Here is an 18041-nt window from a genome sequence, read left to right as displayed (position 1 = left end):
AGGTTTTCTATTTATTGTCTGAAGTTTCATTGTATTTTTGTTGCATAAATGACAGAAAAACATGAGAGACGTCAGTTTAGCTAAGCACTTGATTTAAAGCACTTGTAGGTGTTGAGTTAAACTGTTACTCATCTTTTGTATCAGCAACCTTTTCTGCCTGTAAGAAACTTCTCTTGGTTCCTAAAGGCTATGACTACATTACTGTTCTGGTTTTGACCATTAACAAAGTTTTGAAAAACGTCACTGGTTAGCCTAATTTACAGTGCATAGATTCAATGTATAGAGGTGTGTTACGGTTGCAAACCAGACTTTCTTCAGAGGAAAATTCCCAGAAGCTCTGCCGTAGTGCACTCTGACCATTTATTGTGGCATAAAAACCTGACCCAGCAATTGGTTCTTTGGAAAGATTTGAACAGATGTGGTGAGGACATTTAGTCTGTAGGACCTGCCTAGTCTGAAATAAAAATCCCCTGAAATGCATATAATATAATGCAATACTGCTTCAGCACCTACTGCATTGATTTATTAATCTGCTTTTATTGTGCAGAATTACTTAGAAATGTTGACATAACCTATGAGTTTTAGGAGGGATCAAGTGACAAAACAGAACAAGTGAAAAGATATTTCTCTCTGTCGTGCATAAGCTGTTGTATTTTTAGCTTTAGAGTACCAGGACCTAGATGTTCTTGGAAGCAAACTTAAGCAAGGTGCCAGCAACCAAAACCATTTACTTAAACACTGACCTAGCAAGCTTTTGGGCTATAGGCAAAGAAAATCACAGTGCTTTTTAGGAAAATCATGTGACATTTGATGGGCTCATTTTTTCCTATATGTGAACAAAATATCGTGACTTCAAAACATTTTCCTGATGAGTTTTCAACATTATGCTAATCTAAAGATGAAAGAGGGAAAAATAATACAGCTTATTGGTCTCTACGAGTCAGGAAAGCCAGAACATTCATTTAAGTCCTCTGCAAATTAACAGTGCTATACTATGCAGTTATTCTGAGAGTCAAGCAATCTTTTAGATTTCTGTATTTCTAATTTAAATTTGCAGTTCGCAACTTCTACTTCCAATTAGAATTTCCAAGGCAAGTTAGGCTCTTTTTCAAATGCCTGCATTCACCAGCAGTTGTGATTCAATTCATGTTTTCCCAAGGATTCTTAGTCCAGTGTCCCAGCGAGTAAGATGACAGCCACTGACATGTAACAATCCCAGAAGTGATGGGCAGGCTACAGTAGAACTCACATAGTCAGTCAGCAGCTGTTGTAAAGGCTGGCCCATCAGATCATCCTTGGGAATGATGAGACCTTGGAAAGGTTTCCAAGGCTTTAGTCATCAGTCACAAAACTAAACACTAAGCTCTGTTCTGCCCTGTGGTTTTGCTGGACTTTGTTTAATCACATGAAGCGGTTGTAGAGAAAACCAAATTGATACCCCATTCTCATGTTTTTTCCTCTTGCCTTCCCCGGTATCTTGGGTTTACTACATGCAAGAAGGACAATACTTTGGAAACCCTCTTTCATATTTAATCACTAAGAAAATGTTCAATTTTAATAATAATCGAATACTTTGAGAACTAGATAAGCTTCGTGTAAGCTGCTTTTCTTAAATACAAATGAAAACTAGCCAAATGGCTGGTCTTGAACTCTTAGACCAGTTTTCAGGAAAGATTACTTCCATACCAGTTGCAGCTGACTACATGTTTTACGAACCTTTGTCCAGTATCTACCTTACAAGCAATATATAAGAAGAACAGTATAATCACAAAACATAAAAAGCAACACCAGTGTGTAAATAACTGAAAAGAGGCAGTTTTGCACCTTTTAAAATAGGCAAAGAGCAAATAAAACCTGAGTTCAGAGGTGTGGGAGGGGAGACAAATCTCTTACCTGGGTAGCTTTTTGACAGGAGTGTTCAGCTCTGTTTTTGCACGTTGGAATGAATGAAAGTCTTCACTCAGGCATTGCTCTATTTGCATAAAGGATAATTATTAGCTAAATATTCCTCTAGGGAAGAATGGAATCTTAAGCTTGCTGCTTGGTAGTGTGTTGTCACTTGTACTGCTCTGAAAACTTGGATATATAAGCAGCACTTGCTGAGGATTTGAGTTTAAATAATGTGTAAGATTATTAATTAACTAACACTGATCCAAAAATTATGCTGAGTTCAGTCTAGCACATCTCTGACCTTTGAAGCTGCTTCTCATCTGAGATTTGGTCTCATTTATGCATCCTCATATAGCTTTAGTTTTTGATTTTACATATTCAAGGTGTAAGAATAGAACTGCAGTCTTGCCTGAGATTTGTCCATTTTGCAGGCTGGAATAAGTACTGTTCTGCTCAGTGCATAGGATGGGACTGCTGGAGGTCAGAGTTCCATTCCTACACGTCAGCGCATTCAGATCACAAGATCTCTGTTGCTTCTGTGTAAACTGAAGACTGTAAAATGTAGGCAGATCAGCAGGACAAAGACTGACTTTCTGTTCATTCTTTGTGACGTATTTAAATGACCGAGTCCCTTTTCTGTTACCTTAGCTCTTTGGACAGGTGCAGACCTATCCAAATGACAAATAATCATCCATCTCCTCCTTTCCACAAAGGTGATAGATAATGTTTAATGGTTACTAAGCAGTGCAGATTAACAGATTGGGCACAAGGCCAGGGCTCACAGGAACTGCATTCAGTTGTGTATGTTTCTCAGCCAAGGAAGAACACGAACATGCATGCAATAAGAATTTGAGATGGGAGGAGCGAGGCCTGAAAAAGGTTGTGTTGCTGGATAGATAAAGATGGTTCCTCCTTCCCCGCCAGCAGGAGTGCTTGGACCGGGGTGTAGTGCACAAGCATGTCTACAGAGGGCCAGGTTCCAACATCGTCTTTTATCCCAGCGCAAAAAGTTGTTTGCTGCTCTTTGAAAATAAAAAGAAAATATGAAAATTATGGAAATGAGAAGTCAAAACACCAACATGAGGGTGGAACAGAAAGGGAAGCATATCTCACTTCTGTGATGCAAAACTAGTCATGTATTTTTAAAACTACTGGCTGTTACCAAGAATTCAAACCTGGTGACAGTAGTTGTGACATTCTAATCCCAAAAGCTAAAGGTCATTTAAGTCTTAATAAAATCCTCTTTCTTGCCCCTTTCCTGTAGAAAGTCTGGTCAAGCATTTCTGTCCCTTTGCCGTTCCCAAGGTAGCTCTTAGAATAAAAGGGAAGCAGTAGTGCACTTAATCTGTGTAATGAATTTTGCACACTGGTGGCAGTAAAATAGTGTGTCTCTTTGCTCTGGTGCACCATAGAACAGAAAATGGCTTTATCGCTTCTGTTAATTTACTTTCAGGCCTGTGGTATTTCTTTCTTGAAGATAAAGTGACTTAAACTCAGTGTCAAATTTGTCCTATCATCCATTTTACTACATAATTCTCAGAACCAGGAATCATCTTCTGTAACGATTTCTTAAAATGTGCATGCTGTCTGCTTCAGGACCAAAGTAAACTTGCCTACTCTGTTCTCCTTTACAACACGTTTCCAATATTTGGAAACTCTGCAACTTCTAGTGTTTTCAATCCTGGAATTTGCAGAATAATCAGGTTTTGCCCCACTTAACATTTTTTTGGAAGAGACTTCTCTGCATTTCTCTCCAACAATCTCTCTCCATTTCTCTTAGGAGCCAATATCAGGCTCCTAAGAGTACTACAGGATGTTCAGGTTATCACCTGACCCCTACCACATGGAGTTCATCGTAAATTTGTTTTGCATCAAGCTAGACTAAAAATAACACTTTCTGAATTTTTAAAAAGAAAGACTTTTCAAATTATAATTTTGAAATATGTGAACACTAGGCACAGCACCATTCAAGTGAGGCTAAATATCTCTGAAGAGGACATTTCCACAGGGGGAAAAAAGTAACAAAGTGAAGTAGTCTATTATTCTGTCTTTGGAAGTTGTGAAAATAATCTAGTTTTGAAGAAACTGCATTTTACGATGAACAAGCTTTACTTAACATACAGAAGTACTGACAGCAGAAGGTTCATCAGTGCTTTAATTATGGAGGTGCTAGTTCACACTCCGCAGCATGAAGCTGTTCATCAAGGCTTCAGTCCAACAATAATTTCTGAGTGGGCATTCTGGTTGAGTTCCACTGACGCTAACAAAGCAAGACTAAGTTCTAAAAGGACTGCCTTTCCATGTCAAATGCCCAATTGTGTGTTTAAGAAACAATTGTAATTGGCCAACATGACTGAAAGACATGCTACAATGAAACACTATCTTTAAGAATAGAAACTGCAATAAAAAAAAGAAAAAATTACAATTGACCAGTAATTGAGAGTTTACAGATGATTTTCCTTTGTGTGACTTACTGTTTATCCTTATGAACAGATGCCTAATATTAACTGGATCAAGAACAGCAAAAGGTTGAAAGCAAAATCTATCTGAGGGTATTTGTGAAATAAGTGCTGTAACAAGATAAAATACATTTTGCTTCATTGACACATTTACTTGAGGATTTCGGAAGATTTCAGAACAATTCACAGCATTGCTACATACAATTCATATCTGGTAACCTCATTATATATTTAAAAAAATAGTGCTAAATTAGTCATACAGGGAAGGTTAAAAGTGTTTGCTTACTGAGCTACAATCAATAACATGAAATCTTCAAAGTACATAGTGCAAATGTAATAGCGTTGTTCTTCCTTCTGTGCAAGTGTCTGAAGTTCATAAATTCAGTGAATTATAAAAAACACTTTAGCCTAATATGCATTATTTAAAATGCTCTCAAGCCTCAATTAGTCTACAGTTTACCTTTAAACCGTAGCGGATGGATGATGTGCCTAAAAAGCATGCATTTGGTTGCTATTTAATAGGAAAGATGGGAGCACTAAAAATAAGCATCCACTCTTTTGAAAGCCCCTATGTACTACACCTAAAACATTCCTTCTCTAGCTGTGGCAAAAAAATCTTCCTTAGTCCCTGCTGCAGGAGAAACTCTTGAGATCTGCGAGGTTCAGTGCAAACGTATATATTCTGAGTAAGACCATCCTTTACTGTGGATTCCTCCTTCTGTTTCCCACTACAAACATAGAGCAAATTGATTAGAACTTACCAAAAGCACAAAGTAGCTGCAGTAATACCACCACAGATTTCTTATCAGCACACAGTAGCACAGTTCCTCAGGAGCACGGCTTTCTACAAGAGTGGGATAGAAATTCTGTCAGGATATAGTTTGGGTCTATCCAATGATATTACTCCAATGGTGTTTACAGTGAGATAACATAAATAAATAGTAGCATTGGAAAAAATCTTTGTCCTGTAGGGTGTAATCACAGGTGGAAGATAAGCTTAAAACCATTACATTACAGGGGCTGGTAATCTTTGCCTTCTTACTCATCCCTGCTATTCTGTTTTAGTAGAGCTAGTTGCAGTATGTGGAGATCAAATAGAGTGCAGTCCTGACTTAGCTGTAACATTTTCAGGGGTTTTGTATACTTCCTTCAGTTAGACAAAAAAATAATGTGTTAAATGGCATTACAGTAGGCGGTGTGTGGAACTGTCCTTACACACAGTGTTGATCTGTCAGTGGTCATTAATGGAGTTGTGTCCTTTGAAAAAGGATTTTCATTAAAATACATCATGGAGGGGGGTTGGCTAAAAACCTTTATGTCTGAGAAGTCTTTACGTACCTGCAGCTGCCATTGAGTGTGAAATGTCTGAGCCTGTCTGCTTCGTAAACAAAACTGCCTGTTGTTTCATCCCTAAACAGCCAGAACTGTGGAAACAAAGCCTGCTTACTGATTGGTTTAGGATGAACGTTACTACTGATATTTGTAAATCTTAGAGGCAAATTTACTGTAGCAAGGGTAGTCTCTCAGGAATACTGAAGTTTCTTCACCCGTTCCTTGCATTCACATGTAATCTTAACTGGATATTCAAAACCCGTTTCTGTGTGTGAAGAAAACAAAGGATGTCTTTCTGCATAGTTAGGTAAATTTTCATATTTCATAAGGACAGAATATAGTGCACTTTTAACCAAAAAGGGAGGTACTTTTCATATTAGTGGCAGTTGTTTGGGATGGGGGAAGAAAGAAGAAAAAAGGCTTATATATGAACATCAAGACCATGGAGTGGAAGAGCTATCACTGCCGTATTTAATAATACATCAATAGCCTAAATTGTTTTGCCAAAGCTGGCTTCAGAATAGGATTATCAGATCTCAGTTTGGAGAGACTATAGGTTTGCATCTCATTGAAAACTGTCTATAAATGCAATTGGTTAGTTTTACCTCCTTAATTGTAAGAGGTTTTGCTATATTTTACATTCAAGAGCCAAGAGCAGACACTGGGTTGCCATTTAAAGTGCTGCTCTTTCCAGATTGGGTTATAGTGTTCATTTGTCAGTTCTGAAGTATTCAGAAACCACTCATCACAAATATTCGCAATATTTAGAGCAAGACAGTGGATGACATCTTCATTGTGCCTTTTCACCATCGTACGTTATTAAACATCAGTAAATTAGGAAATGAACTTAGTGTGATGTAGTGAAGACCTCTTCTATTTTTTGTTTTGCAAATAAGTGGTATATTGAAGTTAGACATACAGTTGCCTATGGGCAGGCAAGGACTGGTATAGAAAGATACACCTGAAAGTACATCTACCACGCAAATAGATCCAGGAGCAGCTGGACTTTGTCAGACACCATGTGCTATCTGTACTTCAGGCATTAGAGCTAAGTACGTCAGCTGAGAGGTCTACCTGCAAACCTTCACACCTTCAGTATTTAGCTCCATGTTTTCCTTTCCTTAGACTGTTCATCAGTTGTCCCATTATGTGCTCCTCAATACAGATCTCAACAAGTGGAAACAAATTTTGATAACCATAAGATGGAGAAAGTTAGAAACCCAATAAAAATAGCACACTGTGCATTAGTGCAAAATTTCGGGTCCAGTTACAGCAACCCTAACTCATAGTCTAACCTATGAGCTTGCAAGATGTGCAGAGCAGACTAAACAGAGCATTGTTGAATTTGGTTCTTTTTACATATTTGGCAGCGGGGAGGGCAATCATTCCAACTCCTTGTTGTGATATTACCAAAGAGTAAATAAGCCATGTCCTGTGCTATAGTTGGATTCGCATACTTTTGAACTGTATTTCCACATAGAGCTAACAAGCAGAAGAATAGAAGGAGCATAAACAGAAAATGAAGGAGTAACAATAACAATACTATGAAATGAAACCACTAAGTCAAATATGTACCATAGAGACTCATTACTGAAGGTGCAGTATTTGGCAGGGTGCTTGAGTTAGAACGCTGGATATATACAGAGGAGAGCTCTGCTGCTGCTTGGAAAGAAAGGTTCAGTAACAGCTTTCCTAGGCAATGCCAAAAGGAGTTACATGCCTGAAGCAAGCTAGTTTTAGTACTTGGTTCAACATTCCTCTTCCTTGTGCATCTAAAAAGCCTCTCTTTAATTGTCATTATGGATTTAGTCTCCCTGTCCCCTCTTTTTTTTTGCTTTTTTTTGCTTTTGCTTATAGATTACATTATTTGGAGTTCCATCATCAAGGATAGCATAAAACCACAATGAACATTTTATTTGTAGCCATGTGCTATGCAGGAGAAAATCACTTCCATACATGACACTCAATTAGAAGGAAAGGTGTCCTCTAGCACCTCAGCTCACATATCGTGACTGAGCTTACCTTTTAGACACTGACTGAACCTTTAAATTTGTAGTGCAGGATCAGTCAAAAAGCATTTCCTGCTACTGGAGTCGCCTGATCATTATTTGATTACTTCCCTTCGTAAATGAATGTAGCCAAAACAGAGATCAACAAGGGATCACAACAAGATCTCACAACAGTCTAAATTATCCGTGCCTAGATGATCTGATTGGATATGTTTGCATGTCTGGAGAGGCCAGATAGATACTAAAATACCTCATGCCTTTGCCTAAATTGCTATGCTTTCATAGCCTGTTTCCCCTTTTACATCTTGAATTTGTTTTAAAAGGGGGGAAGTGGAAGGGTAAAAGACACAACAGTCTAACAGTATTTTCCTAGCAAACTAACTCACCTCGGCACAGGAAGCTGTTGATGCTTTGTCTGCCTTTCTCTCTCTTCCCCCCACACACAGCACGCTCATTGCTGAAAGAAGGACTGAGACTGTGCTCACAAAAGCAGGCTGAGTAAGAAACGGAAAATCATAGGCCGTGATTAGCATCAGCTTGAAAGCATTCATTGTTTGCTTGCACTTCTCTGCATGTCAGTTTTAGCCAGATCACAACAAGGATTTTGTGAGTTGCTTTGCAAGGTAAAGATCAAATAACGCTGATTTCAAAGAGGAAAGAAGCTAATTAAGATGCTCTATAAATCAAAGTCAATTCTATTTTTATATATTCTAAAAAATAAAAAGATTCAGCTGAATGCGCAGCCTCCTGGCTGGTTTGTAGCAGAGGCAGTGATTTCCAATAAATAACAGATGTTGTATTTTGCATTTTTGGAGCCAGTTTGTTCCTAAACCACAGAGATTCATCCTCATCCTTCTTTTTGCGCATGTATCATGCTGGTTGGTTGTGTGGATGGATTAACTGTGACAAGCTGTGACATCAGCAAGGGCTGGATGCCGCCTGGCTGTGTGGTTTTGTAATGCATCCTTCCATTGTTGCTGGGCTGACTCATTCACGATATAGGGTGGGTGAATTATGCGTAGTATGGGCCCAGCATGGACTGAAGTCTTCTCTGTGCAGAATCTATGCCGTAATTGTAAAGCAAACAGATTTTCAGTCCCCACTTACACAAATGATATAGCTGAGAAGTAAATGCAGAGAAGTAGTAATGCTAATAAATAAACCCAGAAGTGATAAAATGTGCTAGTTCTTTAGTGTGGGTGGAGTAATCTTTGGCCTTGCAACTTTGAAAAGGCCTCTGAATGAGGTTTTTGATCTGCAGAGCGTGTGTGAAAAGCACAGGCTGGTGTTTGGCCTGGGGGCTGCTGAGGAGGACGAATCAGTGTTCCTGAACCTGCAAAAGGTCAAGTGATAGTGGTTATTTTGGGATACAGGGATTTCATGAAAGGGAGCTGATTTACCATACCTGTAATGGTCACAGGAAGCTAGAGCGAGCGGAGCAAGAACATGGTAGAAGCAGCTCTGGTGTGAAGACTGTATTGTCAGCTTCCATTGGTTTCAGAAGGGGGAAGTGTTGTTCATTAATAACCCAGGAGCCTGCTGATTTCATAGTTATTCATTAATGATCTTGTGCTTAAACCTGCAGTATCAATCTAGTAGGTTTTTTTTGGTTGACATTGAGGAAACCTGGAGCAATAACTGCTGAGAAGGCAGACCCTGTAAAAGTGAATGCTAATGAGGGCTATTCTGCCCTTCATATGTTCTGAGGTATCATTTCCATAGTGCTTACAGTCCCTTAGGACCTGCTTTCAAGGTCTGGAGATTTCTGAAGTACTCAGCAGAACAAGAAACTTATGGAGAAAATTCGTGGGTTTGGAGCAAACAAGGTCTTTGTAACAGCCTGAACTTTAAACTGGCTTAATTTCTTTCCTCGTAGCTGCAAGAGTAAGTAAAAAACAAGGAGGCAGGATCCTTTTGTGTTGTAAGAGGGACTTGGAGGGCAACAAGTTGCCCTCTTGGAAAAGATAAACTTGCTGACATTTCTTTTTCAGAGCTTTTGACCTCCATCTTGATGCTGTGCTCACAGCTTACGTGCTTCACTAGCACTTCACCAGCCTGCTCTCCTGGCTAAAGAAATAAGATAGTTGCTTCTGCAGACAGTTCCTTCTGGAGAACCTGCTAGCAGCAAGATTTTGAACTGGCATAGGTTATCAATGTTTGTTCCTGCATCTTTCCAGTGAACACTAAGCTCCTCTCCAGGTTCAATGGGCATTATATCTCTTCTGGAGTTTTATGATCCCTAAAATGGCATCATGTACTCTAGAAAGGGAGTAAGCAATTCCTTGGGACATTGTATCTAAGGATGCTCCTGATAGTAGTCACCTATTGCAACAACTGCTTACTCTTGATTTGCTCTTGAGAGGGGGAAATTAATTATCATGCATACTTACACTCATCAGAACAACAGTGACTGTGTTACTATCAGTCCACATCCTGGCACCATGGCCAAGGGAATGTGTGTTTGCAGGAACTGGCTTACAAGGCCGGACAAAGATGGTTTAGCACAGAGCTAAGCATCTCTATCAAATGAAGAGTAATATGTAATATCATCATCACAGCAGACACCATAGTAGGGTAGTATCTTAGACTGCACTTTCACTTCTTTCTAAAACCATAACAGAAACCCACCCATGGAGCAGGGTCTTTTTTAGGTGGCTCGCTTGTGGAGTGCGCCTTTCAAGTCTGAGGTCAGCCAATACCCTGCTGAAAAATTTTATTTGCTCTTAAGGTGTCATTTGCACCTCTCCTCTGCCAGCACCTTGTGCTCCTATTTCCTATTTTGCCCACTAGGTGAGCAGTCTTTCCTAGTGGAAACTCCCAGTGAGGATGTAAGCAGGCTCTGCTGCCTTAGGAGTGGTGTTAGCGAGCTACTGTGGCCAATCTACCAGAAGAGAGACTGTTCTGACATTGGTGAAAGCAAGCTAGGTTATGGTAGCTTTGGGTACGCGTGATAACTGTGTCCACCAGAAATGCAAAGGGAGGTCACACCCGGTGAATGAGAAAGTCAGGATGAGAAAGGCACTACTCCAGTACGTTGATATTTCCCAGTCATATCAATCCTAGGCCAGACAAAGCTCTCTTCAATAGAATAGCTCTGTTGATGGTTACCCTACATGTTACCTTTGAGTCTCTAAACAAGCTGTGACCTACTTAGCCACAAGGCTTCCAAGCCCAGGAAGTTTTGTTCAGTATATTGCAATACAGTTTGATAAAGTTAGCTTGACATGTTATCAGAGATTCAATACTAGACTGAAGATTGCCTGGAAGGGAAACACTCCCTGCCTGGTTTTTTTTTTTTGTTTGTTTGTTTTTTTCTCTCTTCTCTGTAGATAAGATATTTGGTCCAATGTCTGTGTGTGCACTTGCTTTCCAGGGCATGCAACCATATTCCTGGACAGAATCAACCTAGGGCAGAAGGGAAGCAGCAGATGCTGGGCCCAGAAAGGAAGCTGTAGTTGCTCATTATGAGGAAGGCCTTAATCTGGCAAGTCTCCCAGAAAAAGCCCAGTTGAGGAACATTTGAAAGCCAGGCATAGACAGGACAGTGATTGCCACTGCACATCAGAAATGCCCAACAGCAAACAATGAACAATCCAAGTCTGGCAAGCACTCAAATGAAATGACAAGGACACAGCCTTCTGCATGTTCATAAATAAGACATTGGTGTCTAGAAACCATGACTAAAGGGCAGAGAGATCAGAAGAAGAACAAGCGAAATAAAGGTAGAAGACTGTAAAAGTCTGTGAGCTTGCTACAAAGGGCCCAACCATAGGTACACAATGCTGCACCAGCAGGTCCTAGGTCAGATGTACAAAGCTGTTTTGAACAACTTTGACAATGCCAAGTGCATTTATCCTGGGTCAGGAATTTACCTTGTCACACGCCTGTAACAGTTGATCTGGTCTTCAGTCTCCTAAAATTCCTATGTTTATAGCACTCAGTCTGACAGTTGAGCCAGTCTTCCCCATGCAGAATGTTTGTAAGTAATACTAGCTTGCTGTGCCTCACATGTGGCATTGAGCGTGGGTTCCAGACACCACATGGCATGCAACCATGCAACCCAAATTCTATTGATCCTGTATAGGTTATGAAAAAAAGCATCAATTTTACATCAGAAAAGTAGCATGGGTAAGGATAAGATCAAGATCTGAAAAAGCGGCTACCCTATCAGTCAAGTAATTGTTTTATTAATAGGAGCATACTGCCCAGTTCATTTGTGAGCAAGAAAAGAGTCTCATAAAGTGCCAGATCAGCCAAAGGACATAAGAAGTGCCTCTCTACACCTACACAGATAACACTCAGTACCGTCACTTCAGTCATGGCTGGCAATGGTATTCTGTTTTAAATGTTTTACTTCATTGGTACGGGAGGAAAAATGTAGATGTGCTGGGATCTTAAGTGTACGTGCACCAGATAGAATGCCTCGTTTACCCATATGTTTTCACATAGTACTGTGTAGACCTTGGACTGTACTCAGGAAGACACTAGTTCCTTTACTATTATCTAAATGGTATTACTAAGTTTTTACAAGACAGTAGAGTTAATCATTCTTATACTCACTGACTGTAAGCGTGCATGTAAGCAAATATTTCAATAGAACACAAGGTACAACTGGAAATAGTTAATGGATCTGAGGGAGCAGAGCTACCTTTTGCAACAAAGTATTTGTCTTTGAACTTTGGAATAGGACTGTCAGACTTTTTTTTAATCTCTATGTAAGGCAAAGAAACCCCCTAGATCCAAATGGCCATTCTTGAGTTCAGCTTCTTCTTCAACTTCAACTTCTAAAATGTACTTATGGATACTAAAGTAAATAAATATCTTTCTGCTATTTGCTTCTTTCACAGTTGCAACATTTAACTTTGGCGGGAACGTCGAGCCCATCAGTGGCTGCAGACATGACAATTTCTGTCAAGTGGTAGGACATAGTTTAAAAGAGACAAGCCAGCTTCAGGTCTTTGGTTAAAGAGTGTGACCATGCTGGGACTAAGATTGTGTGTTTGGTTACATCACAGGTGGAGCTGGTACAGTGGATATGGCTTATGTTACATTTGTTTTGCCTGTCCTGTTTTCCTGTTCTAGGTCATAGTCAGAGACGCTGATGTCACTCTGTCCTCTTCAGGTTGCACAGTTCTTTTCTTTATTCACTAGGCAATTCTGTCAAAAACTAGCCCTTCTTAATTCTCTGAGGACTTTGGGATTGCTATTGCAGGTTCTTCACTGAAACAATTTGTGAATCTCAGCGCAGAGCCCAGCATTGATTTAAGAGGTCTGCTGACTGCCCCATTCTTGCTTTTCATCCTGTGTGACCAGCATGCCTTGCTAGCACTGATCAGTTACAGGAACTGTAAGTGTTGTCCCTCCCCCTTCCATCATACCTGGGACATCTGCAGTTCACTTGTACAGCTGTCTACCCAAGCAGAGGCAGGGTGCCTAGGAAAGAGTAGGCAAGACGGCAGTGCTCAGGCTGCACTGTCCTAGAGAAATTATGTGTAGTGCTCTGGCAAGGCTGGAGAAATCAGTTTTGAGAGGCGCTGGCAAAACCCCGATCAGCTGTCCTATTTGACGAAGTGTGGACTTAGCTCAAGGGTGCTTACAAATCCTTTCACTGAGCGTGTACTGAGGTCAGAATTTGGGCACCAGGCCAAGGCTGTGGCTTGGGCCAAATAACAGTAAGTCACACTACCGAAATATTGTCAACAGAAGTTCAATTCCTATTTGGCATTTAATACTGGCAAAAATTCTCCCTCCTGTCAGATTTCAGTTAAATCAGGCCACAAGTTCAGAAGTTATGGGAAATAACCGACCCAGATATTACATTATATTTATTTTCACTGGATACCAGGCGAGAAAAGCCTTTCAGGAATTTAAAACATATCTTCAAATGTATCGTAGATAGATTGCAAATACCAGTTTTCTTCCCCTGGGTAAAAGAACTCCCATGTTCCAGTGCAGGTGCATGCCCAAATTTTACTACCTGTGCTCCTGCAAGATTCACTTGCATCAAGGGGTGCATCATGGTGCTAATCCTAAGTCTTTGAACACATGCATTCAAAGCTGGTTAAAAGGATTGCCGCCTGAGATCCTGGGAGTACGGGAGAAATAGTAAGCAAATGCTAACAATGCAGTAAAAATTAAAGACATTGTGTGCATAAGTTCAGCATTCTTTGAAAGATACAAAGTTATTTCTCAGCTGGACCTAAACCCATAAGAAGCACTACTAAGGAAGCAAATTAAGAGAACATTAAAAAAGACTGCATATGAGATAAGGTGTAAGCCAGCTGGCCTAGCAGTAGGTAATCAAATAGAAATGAAAAAACAGCTTAGCAAAAAAAAAGTCTAGGTAAATTTCACTTCAGCAAAGATTTAGAAATCTTAATATCCTGTTAAAAACTCAAAATCCAGCAGGCAAGTTCATTATATTGCTTCTATTACTGCTGCTGGAATAGGAAAAGGGTATGGATTGGACGAGAAACATGACTTGCTTATGGCGAATAGCTGTTACTTTAGAGGAAGGGAGTTTGTGTACCGGTCCAAGAACCCTAGTTATATGTGAATGTTGATAGCCAAAAGAAGGCAGCCATCTGACCTTTCATCTGCAACCAAGTGCCAGCTTTGCTATAATATTTACATTTGTACTTTTTTTATTACATATATTCTTCAGAGTGATGAATGGGAAACTTCGCTACAATTTTACTGCCTTGGATAACCTTATGGATCGCCTGTGGGAAAATAAGCTAATCCCAGGTAATGGCAGCTCCCTGCCTCCACAACTTCCTACATCTGTTTGCCCATATTGTGTGATCATTCTTAGAGAGCTTTGCCAAAGCTGATTTTGATGAAAATTCATTCTTTTCCTACTTGCCTTTACCCCATGTCTATGTAAATATAAACAATGTGAGCAAAACACTATTAGGGAAATTAAGACAACACAAATGATTTTACGCTGCTTTCAACAGCAGTTTGAGATCTATGAATTCGGAAATCGGATCTCTTGAACAGGAGAATGCTTTTTACCCATTAGCATGTACCTAAAAGGGCCAGAGAAGCAGATACTCAAGGTATAGCTTCCCCTGAATTTCTGCAAGCATGCACTGTTTAAAGTTCCCTCTGAGCCCTGTATTTATGATGCTAAGTATTAGTATCAACTACTATAGTCATTGACAAGTAACGAGTGTGAACAACCCCAAATCTAAAATATTCGTGGTGGGGACATGTAGGAGCAGGAAGGAAAGCCCATTTAATGATGCTTCTTCATTAACAAGTTAGTTTCAGATAATGCAATAACCCCTTTGTTAATCAAAAGGACACAGCATTCACAAAAAAAGGAGACCAATCTTTTGTGTTTTTTCTAGGATTTGAATTGATGGGGAATCCATCAGGATATTTTTTAGATTTTGAAAATAAAGAACAGGTAGTAAGATGGAGAAACTTAATTAAACTTCTGGCCAGCAGATACATAGGTAAGTTACAAAAAAAAAACAAAAAAGATGAAAAAACCCCTGTTATTTATTCTGTTGTAATCCCTTCTAACTACCTCAAAAAGTTCTGTGTATTGTGATCAATTTCAAGACCCTGAATTTCATCACAGAATAGGAAAAAAAACCCTGCCAGAACAGACAATGGGATAATAGGCTCTTTTTTTGCGGATCTGTGACCAATATCCTGAATGAGTAGTGTGTTCTGGATGGCATATTTGGCCTGCCTCTGAGGACTGACTTTCAACTTCATTGTGCTGTTGTGGTTGTAAACCACCAGCTTGCACTGGGACATGATAACCTGAATAATTCCCGCATGCCAGCTTCAAATACCTCTGCTGAGACAGAAGTCCAACCTGAATTAAGGCTGTAATTTACATTACGTCCCTTTCACCTTTCATCTTTTTCAAATATTGCTGCATTTCATTGAAAATGGGAGATCATTTTGAAACTACCAGAATCACATTTCCCTCATTATTGAAAATAGGCAATATTTGTACTCTGTTGTACCTCTGGATGCTGAACCTCACCTGCAGCCCTAATTGATAGGATTGTCTGGATCAGTGACTAATTGATAGGGTTGTCTGAATATGCCGCTCACTGATAAATGAGGCCTCTCCTACAGATAGGTACGGATTGCAGCATGTTGCTAAATGGAATTTTGAAACGTGGAATGAACCAGACCACCACAACTTTGACAACGTGTCTATGACAGTGAAAGGTAAGCATGTTTTGGAGCACTTGCCAGCGTACTGAAGTGAAACAGGTTGTGGGAAGGGTGGAGGAGTGACAGTGATAAAGAAGGATGCTGCCAAAGAAATAAGGTAGGTAGGAGAGATAAGGAATTTGAAAAGTATACCTAGTCTCTTTTTCTAAGGTCATGTAACTGGCTACATCTTGTTCCCTCCTTGAACATCAGTATAAATACAGGGACAGCAGAACAGGGAAAACAGAACAGGAGTTATGCTAAGAAGACACAGTTTGTTATTTGGATATAAAGTAAGGATGGGTTACTGAGGGTAAGGGGCTGAAGGGTGGAGTAAGAAGAAAACTGTTCATTGACAGACGCATGCTTCGGGAACCTGTCCTCACAAGACCTTTGGAAGAACCTTGTCAATGCAGCTGAGGTTTTGATGTCTTCTCCTGTTGTTAGTGCATAGGAAAGAGTAGCCCCAGTTTGTGAGGTCCTGCCAGTGAATGCAATAATAGAATTGGAACATCTCCCTGCAGTTTGAGATGAAGATTCTGTTTTATCATCTTTGATATATGCATCTGCTTGGACTTCAGGGTTTCTCAACTATTATGATGCTTGCTCAGAAGGATTAAGAGCAGCCAGTCCTCTACTAAAATTTGGAGGGCCTGGGGATTCCTTCCACCCTTTACCCAAGTCACCCATATGCTGGAGTCTGCTGAATCATTGCTACAATGGAACCAACTTCTTCACAGGAGAGACTGGTGTAAGGCTGGATTACATCTCTCTCCATAAGAAGGTCAGTCCAAGATTTCCGTTTCAGGCTATTTTTTTAATCAGTCCAATCTGAGTTACATTTTATTCTGATTTATGAAGTTAATTTCCAGATGAGTGTCCAACCTATAGCAGGAAGCATGGCAACCTGTTCTAACAAAACTTTGAAGAAGTTCAGTTGCAAGACTTCAACTCAAAGCAAATTTGTCTTTCCCTAATTCCCAGGGGGAAACAACTCCTCTACCTCTTTTCCATTTATATTCTAGGAGGAGTTCATGGAAACAGCATATGCTGTAATGGATTAGGGAAAAATACTAATACTACCTGGCCCACAGCTTCTCAGGGACTCCAGAAACAAGTTTTCAGAATGTGTTTATGTCTGTATGTTACATCTGTGTGTTTACAACTGTTTGCTCACTTTCAGTAAGCAGATATGAAATACTGTTGCAGGGAGGTGGCAGTTCTCTCTACATCTTGCAACAAGAAGTAGAAGCAGTTGGACAAATTCAGAAGCTGTTTCCAAATTTTGCTTCTGTTCCCATATACAACGATGAAGCAGATCCAATGGTTGGATGGTCTGTTCCACAGCTGTGGCGAGCTGATGTGACCTATGCAGCTATGGTTGTAAAGGTAACTCATTTCATTGACGATCTTGTGACAGTAGGGTCTCCTGATGCATTAATGTAGTTGCAAAAGTAGACTTACACTCAGTTTTTAAGCAGCTACTTAGAATAATAGATACAAAAAAAGGAGAGCTCCGTATTGATACAGCTGGAGTTTCCCTGAATAGTCTGTTTTCAGTAGCTTTATTTAGTTTGTATTAGTCTTCTTCATCTTCCCTGAAAACAAAAATCAACAACTGAGAACTACCCTTCCATGTGTTGGAGAATGTGTCAGATATTTTATGCAGTCCCTGAGTCAGATCCACCTGAGAAGACTATACTCACACATCCTCTCTCCATGCAATAAGATTGCTGTCATCTCACTACTGCTAGCTATCACCTCACTTATGTAAGACATTATTTCACAGCTCCTTCATAAGTTTATCTCATCAAGAGACACCAAGTATAATTAAGAAGTCCCTTGAGTTCTCATCATAAGCCTGTCCTTTGGTTTTGGATAATGACTGTACACGTGTTCTTATTAATTACTTCTAGTAATTGCTGCTGTTGATCAGAAAAGCATAAGGAGAAGAGAATGCTCAGTATTCCTGACCCTACATGAATTGTTGGCCCCAGAGCAAACTCAGCCTATGCCCCTGCATAGCAATAGTTCCCACTGCAGGCCTGTTGCTTTGTGAGCTACTGCCTTATATAGCATCCAGAGTCCAAGTGCTCCTGTGCAAAGTAGTAATTCCCAAACCTGGAAGCATGTATGTCATCTGGAAACGAGATTAGGTCTTATCAGC

General features: G+C 39.9%; 1 protein-coding gene across 4 annotated transcripts in view; it reads left to right on the top strand.

Annotated features, from left to right (window-relative positions):
* IDUA (alpha-L-iduronidase) overlaps positions 1-18041 on the top strand; it is a 72622-nt gene that overhangs the window by 18406 nt on the left and 36175 nt on the right. For all 4 annotated transcript variants that reach the window (XR_012584837.1, XR_012584836.1, XM_074569037.1 and 1 more), the window contains exons 3-7: positions 14355-14437; positions 15046-15153; positions 15794-15889; positions 16456-16658; positions 17084-17263. Coding sequence is in view for 2 of the 4 variants with exons in the window: in XM_074569037.1 (XP_074425138.1) it covers positions 14355-14437; positions 15046-15153; positions 15794-15889; positions 16456-16658; positions 17084-17263 (670 nt within the window). In the remaining 2 variants the exon portion in view is untranslated. The remainder of the gene's footprint in view (positions 1-14354; positions 14438-15045; positions 15154-15793; positions 15890-16455; positions 16659-17083; positions 17264-18041) is intronic.

Source organism: Larus michahellis, chromosome Z, assembly GCF_964199755.1.
Source record: "Larus michahellis chromosome Z, bLarMic1.1, whole genome shotgun sequence".
NCBI lineage: Eukaryota > Metazoa > Chordata > Aves > Charadriiformes > Laridae > Larus > Larus michahellis.
Note: the sequence above shows the minus strand (reverse complement) of the source record. Positions and strands in the feature narration are given on the sequence as shown.